The sequence below is a fragment of the Echinops telfairi genome, unplaced genomic scaffold (genome assembly GCF_000313985.2).
Source record: "Echinops telfairi isolate 266 unplaced genomic scaffold, ASM31398v2 ScPeMD7_7457;HRSCAF=8495, whole genome shotgun sequence".
In the NCBI taxonomy this organism is placed as follows: Eukaryota; Metazoa; Chordata; class Mammalia; order Afrosoricida; family Tenrecidae; genus Echinops; species Echinops telfairi.
Genome location: NW_022111357.1, coordinates 20714817 through 20722734, shown reverse-complemented (window position 1 = coordinate 20722734; position 7918 = coordinate 20714817). Strand labels below are relative to the sequence as shown.

Genomic DNA, 7918 nt, shown 5'->3' with positions numbered 1-7918 from the left:
GCCACTTAGGAGGGGGCTCCAACATTCATTTTTATTATAGTTTTCCGCCTTTTGAATACACCTTATGTTTTAGTTTTAGTGTTGCCTTAAGGTTTTGAGTATAGTCACTAGGCATCGGCTTCAACTTGACGGCTGTGAGTTTGTCTGTTTTGGGAAGCACAGAAGGAGCGCCTGAGTGTACGGCCAAGGCCACACAGGTAGTAAGTAGTATAATCAGGCTTTGAAACCAGGCCACCAACCCCTGCTTACCCTTAACCACTCTAACAACCATGCAGCATGCAATTAAAGTTGGCGGCCTCCAACAGGCTGAACTTTGACATTTAGCACTCGACCACAATGGGTGGTGGTGGCGGCATAGGTGTGGTTGGTTTTTTAAAATTAGGGCACTATATATAGCTTTTAAAATATAATGCAAATGTTTGAGGCGGCCTTGAATCACCACCAGATACTAGGGTTCCTCAGATCTCAGTTTGAAAATCTCTGATGAGTGGATTGTTGGGCAGTTCTAATTGTTAGAAAACCCGTTCCTGTAACATAGCTGCTTTTCTTAGAACCAGCTCCTACGTCTCGCTCTTCTACCACCCTAGTGATTTTCAAAATCTAGGCCACCGCCTCTAAACCAGTGGTTCTCAGCTTTCCTAATGCCGTGACCCTTTAATAATTATTTCGTTGCTACTTCACAATTGTAATTTTGCTACTGTTATGAATCGGGCGATCGCTTTGAAAAGGTCCTTCAACCCCTAAAAGGGTGGTGACCCACAGGTTGAGAACTGCTGCTGTAAACTCTTAAGAAGTTTTGTTTCAATTTTGTGTGTGTGTAAAAACAAAAACCAAACTCACTGCCACCGAGTTGATTCCAACTCATAGCAGGGACTCGCCTTGGGTTTCCTAGGCTGTAAATTTTTACAGAAACGGATGACAGCCTCACCTTTCTCCTGAGGAGCAGCTAGTGGGTTTGAACTGCCGATCTTTCCATTCCCAGACCAATGCGTACCTGACAGCACCAACAGAATTCTTGTGTGTGTGCATGACAATATAAAATGTATTTCTTACCATGGGTCACGGTCAAAAAGTTTTAGAAGTCCCTGTTCTATGGCAGTAGGAGTGACTTCAAAGATATCACGGAAAAGTGGAATTGAAAGATAATGTAAAGTTTCCACAAACGTTTTCAAGCCCTCTTGTAATCTGAAATACCTCCTTGTAGTATCGTAGTCTAGAGGTTAGGGGGCCATGATGGCATAGTGGGTACTTGTTGGGCTGCTAACTGCAAGGTCAGCGGTTTGACACCACTAGCTGCTCTGAGGGATAAAGACAGGGCTTTCTCTTCTCACAGACTGACAGTCCTGAAAACCTACAGGGACAGTTCTGCCTTGTCCTATACGGTGGCTATGAGCTGGCATCAACTTGATAGCATTGAGTTTGTTTGGGTAGGGGGGTGAAGGTTCCTCTCGCTCACTATATTGGGTAGCACCCTCAGATCCTGTAACCGCTATTAACTGAGTGTCAACTCAAACTTTCTCAGGGATGACTACCTTCTCTTCAGAACCACCACCCATCTCTCTCTCCCCTTCAGGCTGTCGTGATCTGCCCTGTTTTTTCCAAAGTACTTTTCACTCTCCAACATGATATTTTCCAGTGCATAGTGGTGGCTCGTCCAATATTTGTGGAACAATTGAAGCTGTCAGAGATTTCATTTTACTTGGATCTACAACCAACTCCCATGGAAGCAGCTGTCAGGAAATCAAATGGCATACTCTATGGAGCCGGTCGAATGTGAACATGTCACTCCGAAGATTAAGGGGCGTCTGACTCAAGCCACGTACGTTCAATAATCGCATATGCATGTGACAGTGGGGCGGATTGATGCCTTGGAATCATTGGTCAAATCTATGTCCGAAGAAATAAAGCCGGAATGCTTCTTAGAAGCAAGGATACAACACCTGACCTCACACAGTGTGGACACGTCATCGGGAGGAACCAGTCTCCTGAAGAACATTAGCCTGAGTAGAGGGTCACACAGGGGCTTCAGCAATGGGCTCCGACATAGGAATGACTGTGGATGGCCGGGACCTGGCTGTGAGTCCTTCTGCTGTTCATACAGGGTCGCCATGAGTTGGAACCAACCCCATGGCTCCTAACAACAGCAGCAGTAACGCAGTATGATCACGTTTTATATATTTACAGTTACATGTTGTATAGGGCCTATCAATTGATGTAACCATGTGCGTAGTTTAATGGCATTTGTATGAACCATTCTGACCATATGCATTTTTTTTGCCATTTAGCAATAATGCTATCATACCTCTTGAGAGCATTTCCGTGTTGTAAACCACTCTCAGATAAAGTACCAATTTGATACTTTTCATAGGCTAAGAAAGTGTGTCAGAACTGGAGAGAAGGTGGTGGCCAGCGGTCGGTTTTAATCTTACCCTTTTATTTACCGAGGCCCAGAGCAGGGCAGGCACGAGACACCCAATGGCCCCAGAGTGAACCTGGAATTTTAAGTCCACCCACTGCCAGCCCCTGTACTCCCCCAAATGTCTGTCCACTCCCAGCGGCGCCAGATACCACGGCCCTCCTGCCCTCCTCACAGCAGCTATGCGAAGCTACTGTGCTGGTGGGACACTGGGGAAGGGGCACTCCCACACCTCCCCCGGCGGCTCCATCAGCCCTGGGGAACCACTTAAACTCCATGCCGGAATTCCACCCCCATCCAGGAGCCTCACCTGACTCCCCATCCCCAGCAGGCTCTTAAGGTGACCGGCCTTGCTCCTCCCCACAATTTCGGCTCTCCTTCGCGAACGCCCTTCAACCTCGTAGGGTCCCGGGGTTGAATAAAACTGGCCCAGCCCAACCTCTTCGTCGTTATGGTAGCCAGGGCCCTAACATTCTGAAGTCCGCCCTCGTTCACGGCCTGGGTACCGCCGGCCAATGGCATCCCTTGTTTTGTTAGCATGAGAAGCTGCTGGCCAGTCGTTAGAGGCATTGCAAAACTGGCAGAGAAACCACCGGAATGGTCGGGCTCAGGTAAGTTTCCCACGTAAGGATCTGTGGGCGGGCAACCCTCAAAAACCTTATAATAGACTAAAAGCCTTGGAACGTTGCTCACTCTGCAAGCCCCTTGAAAGGGTTAAAACGAAGGGAACATTCCTCCAAGCAGCTGTTTGTCGTAGCAAAGAGGGCAGGGGGCGGGGGGATAGATGTAATGACTCCAGGGCAGCTATACAGCCCTATTCCACGTGTTTCAGGGCAAGCACTGTGATCTCGTCACTCCCTTGCTTGAAACGCTCCCGTGTGGGGCCCAAAGGTCTTATTATCAGCGCCCGCTGGGCACTCCGTCCCATCGCAGCCCCTACACCGCACCCCCGCCCACCACAGCCACAGTCCCTAAACTCAGCCGGCCTCAGGATCTGGTCTCTGCCCAAACGTCACTTCTTCATCTCTGAAACGGAGGCGGGCTTAGCAATAATGCCCCTCTTGTGAGACTGGAGTGAGACTCGATGCACGTTAAGTGATGAAAAACTTTTGGTCACCGGCAAAGCGCCTGACACAAGCTCGGGATTACAATGACACGTGCAGGAAATGAAAAATCAAGTGCCAGACTCAGTGTAAGGCTTTAAGTATTGCTTGGCCAGGGGCATGCGGGAAGGCCAACCGGTTCTCTGGGAGGGCAGCTGGGGAATTCTCTAGAAGGCTGGGGGTAGGGGGGCGGTAATAGACCTGGAGGGATAGTAAGGACTGAATACATAATGAGAGCGGGGGTGGGGGTGTCAGCGAGCTAGCCCCGAGGTGGGGTGGGGCGGGTTAGAGGGAAGGAAGGAGGACACCTGGCTGGCTGCTAAAGCCAAGCTCACCTGCCGGACAGCCTGAGCTCTCTGGGACCTGCGGTGGGGGTGGGGGCGTTGTTCCGACGCTCCGGGTCCGGCCGCTAGAGGGGACCGCCGCAGGTGAGCGCGAAAGCGCCCGTCGGGCTCCGCCTCTCCAGGTCTCTCCGCTGCTCTTCAAGCAACCTTGGTAGCGCAGCCAACGCCGCGTGCTGTCCCACCCACTTCCCCCTCGCAGCCACTCCCCTGCGCGGAGTCCCTGCCAGCTTCTAATGGGCAGGCGGTCTGACCAATCGGCGCTCGGCCTTGGAAGGCCGGCCCCGCGGCGCCTGGGCAGTCCCGAGTTGAGGAAGGAATTGAGGAGGCCGCGCCTCCGGGTTGCACTGAGGAATCCTACTCCTTTCTCCGAAACCTCTGACAGGTGGACCTTAGAAAGGACGCTACCGGTGAGTTAGTGATAAGACTGGGGAGAGGGACGTGAATTCAGCTTTTTTTGTGTGGCTTTTTTTAAAAGAGCCGCTCATGCATGTGTAATCATGGGAGGGCTTCTCGGATAAACACCCGTTTCTTCTTGCTTGCTGTCACTAACCTTGTCAGTCTAGGTCCCCTTGCCTCCAAACTCCGACATCGAGGTGACAGGAGAGGAGGCATGGCTATGCCTTGATCATGGTGGTGCCAGGCTTTCCCGACTCTGGGAATGAAATCGAATAACTTTGCCAAAATCCCTCGTCTGCCCGTGGGGCTGGGGCTTCCTGGCCATAGCAGATGGTGGAGTTAGCAGGTGGGGTGAGGGACGCGATCCGGCCCACCCTGGCTGCCGCCGGGGGCGGGAAGAAGGTAGCCCTTAGCAAAGCAAAACCTTCGGCGTGGCCCCGACGCTCCTCAGCCAGAAGCTGAAGGGTGGGGAAGGGCGTGTTTCTGTTGTTTTGTTTTCAGAGAAGCCCACAGTCTAATACAGACCCTACTTTAAGCAGCCACAGGCCCTCAGAGAGGTTGCTTGACGCCTTGGAACCATGATGCTGTCCACCCCGCTCTAAGGGATTGGTGAAGTCAATCTAGGAGATAAAAGGGGGAGGGGGCGGAAGCAGGTGCCTAATGGATGAAAATCAATGGCCATGTGCCTCCAACTGGAGTGGCTGGCCACAGAGAGCTGGCTGCTTGCCAGTTTGGGCAGTTGTCAGACATGGAAGAGAGCTTTGAAATCAAGAGCCGTGTGCCTTATAAGGAGTGCCACTTGCAGAGCTCCTCGGTGGCAGTCCCCAGCTGAGGGACAGCTGGCTTTGCAGAGAATGCTTCAGAGCACCCCCCAACCCCCCCACCAGGCGTTTCTGAAGCAGAGAGGGAGGCTGCTTCTTGAACGCACTGGAACAACAACAACCCAAAGCCCTACCACAAAATACCACCTGGACAAACCAGCCGTACTGAATTCAGGCAGGATTCCCACTCCAGCCGGCCAGCTCCCAGGGCCTGTTTGCTTTCACTGGCATGTGGGTGGGGCTGGCCATATCTGTTTGTTGTAGAAGCTCAGGCCACCGTGGTTCATTAGGCCTGACTGAAGCATTCTTTGCTGTGAAGGGGCCACAGTGCCTACAAGGCCTGCATTTTGCCAGTGGCTGAGCTCCATCTGTGAGCCTATGGCCATGTTTGGTTTTTTGGTTTGGGGGCTAGATCTCTCGAGGGAGCAACTGCACAGCAAACACCTTCCCTGGGTGGCCCGCTAAGAGGTAGAGGGAGCCCTGGGCCACTTCCCTTTACAAGGTTTTCGTTATAATGCTCACACAAGGACACAGGGCTGTGACACAAAAATGCTTTTCACACACACACACAGGCAGAGTGAAGAATAGTTGTGTTTTTCATAAGGGAGTAAACAAATATTCAGAAGGGTTTTACAGGCAAGGAGGTCTGGTAATTTTACGAGCCAAGACTTAGAGAAGTTGCCTGGTGATTGTGTCTTGAGGACTGAGCGTATCACCAGATCTGGAAGCGATGCTGGCACTTACACTTAAGGACCCTTGAGAGAGTGAGACTAGGGCCCAGTGGGGTCATGCTTGCCCCCAGCCCTGTTAGCCCACCTGACAGAACTGTGCTGTTCACACCCAGGGCCCAGAGCGCCTGTACTGCAGAGGCACCTGCAAGCTACAAGACAGACAAGAGGCAGCTTTCTGACGTAGCCGCCCTCAATAAATAATTACTGGATGAATGCACGAGAGAAAGGGGGTTTTGTGGGTAGATTTAAATAATTAAAATAGTAAGGATAAAATCAATGCAAGTAATACCTGGCACTCATTGATAACTCGAGGTAGACACTACACTGAGTTTAGGTTTTACATGCCTTATTTTCATCAAATTCTCACAGTAGCCCTATGGGATAGGAATATTAGTGTCCATGTTTTATAGCTGAGGAAGCTGGTTGAGAGTTCAAATGGCTTGAAGACGGTAAAATAAGTAGCAAAGGACAGATCAAAAGCAATTTACAACATTCTTCTATTCAAATAAATCTAGATTATGCCGTGAAATTCAAATCTGTTTGCACATAAACTAGGAACACAGTGGACTCCGATCCCTACTTGGAATGAATTCAGACCTCACTGTCCCATCTCTCTCTCTCTCTCTCTCTCTCTCTCTCTCTCACTCACTCACTCACTCACTCACTCTAGCCATCTGAGCTGGGTTGGAGTTCACCAGCTGAAAGAACAGTGTTCTTTACACCAGTGTCCAGGTATCATTTCTCTGGAGCCATCTGGAGCTAGGTCAGAGCACACACACGGAAAGGTCACAAGCTTGGGGAGTCCACCCAACACCCCAGCCTCTTTATCTGTTGGCTTCTCCTGCTTCCTTCGGGTTTGATAAATTGCTCGGATGACTCATAGATTATAAACAAGTATGGCAGTGGTTTTTTTACCTTGCCACTACTAATTTATGATAGTAAAAAAAAGGATACAACGAGGAGACCCCTAGGGAGAAGTCTGTGTGCACAGGGAAGGATCCTGGTTTAGAGCTCCATGTCCACAGGGATGCTCAGGGAACGTCCATGCTCAGGGGCCTCTTACGGAACTCACCGCATGCCCCTGCTTGACTGACTCATCCCCTCTTTCTTCCCTAGGTTGGGAGACTGGCCCTTCTCCCCCACCCCCCTCATTTGCACAAATTCTCAAATGTTGTCTGGCAGTTTTAAACAACAAAGGCACCTTGGTTACCCAGGAATGTCAAGGCTTACCTTTCTAGAACCAAAGACAACAGGCCAATTTATTTTAGGCAAAGCAATTCGTCACCACACAGTATGATTCTTAAAAATCAACCCCAAAAAGCCCTTAAGAAACCCTTAGCACTTGTGGTAGAGTGTTGTGGCTTTGCCTTACAGAACACAGGGAGCGATTTGGTGGAAATGTTTGGGAAGCACTCACAGTCACGGTCCAATGCAGTCGGAAGGAATGATGACGGTTAATTTTACTTGAGCCTCCATTGTTGCCCCACTTGACAGGCAAGGCAACTGAGTCTCTGAGAGGGGAAATGACCAGTCACACAGAGCTTCTACCTTGAAACCCAGTGCCACCTCACCTACGCCAACTGACCTTTGGCCCTCGGCTACTTCTTCCATCTTCCAAGAAGATCACTTTTCTCCTCATTGATTCTTGCTTGTGACCCTAGCCACCCACCAGATGGGTGGGACCAAAATGGCTCTATTTCTGTGGCCCTGGGATTTCTTTTGGGAGGCCTCAGCAGTCGCCCTCGGAGTATCTCCTTACCCTCGGGAGGAGCCTGGTGGAGAAAGCAGGATTGGAATGAGGCTATCATGAGCGTCAGGGAGCAGTCAGAGAGGAAAGGAGTTTTTGAAAAACCAGGGAGAAACCTTTGGGGTTGACGAGTCATGTCTTTATGATGGGACCGAAATGGTCGAATGATGGAACGTGTTCAGTGGCCGTGCTCATCCTGCTGTGTCCTGATGGTATTCTCGAGGAACAAACTGGGCCCCATGTTTCACCCTCCATGCATTTTTCATGTTCCTCCTGTGCCCTAGAGCTCCGCCAGGATTGGAAAACTCGCCCTCGGCTGACTGCTTACAGAGGCATCGAAAGCAGCTTCCTGCTCTGAGG

The 7918-nt window shown here is 50.6% G+C and overlaps 2 protein-coding genes across 2 annotated transcripts in view; one reads left to right on the top strand and one right to left on the bottom strand.

Moving 5' to 3' along the window:
• STPG1 (sperm tail PG-rich repeat containing 1) overlaps nt 1-7422 on the bottom strand; it is a 67680-nt gene extending 60258 nt beyond the window's left edge. Inside the window, exons 1-2 of the mRNA XM_030887993.2 lie at nt 7397-7422; nt 3855-3928 (exon numbers count right to left, since the gene is read on the bottom strand). Coding sequence (XP_030743853.1) covers nt 3855-3928; nt 7397-7422 — 100 coding nt within the window. The remainder of the gene's footprint in view (nt 1-3854; nt 3929-7396) is intronic.
• Nucleotides 4174-7918, top strand: part of NIPAL3 (NIPA like domain containing 3) — a 53491-nt gene continuing 49746 nt past the window's right edge. The window contains exon 1 of the mRNA XM_030888001.2: nt 4174-4270. The gene's annotated coding sequence lies outside the window, so the exon portion shown is untranslated. The remainder of the gene's footprint in view (nt 4271-7918) is intronic.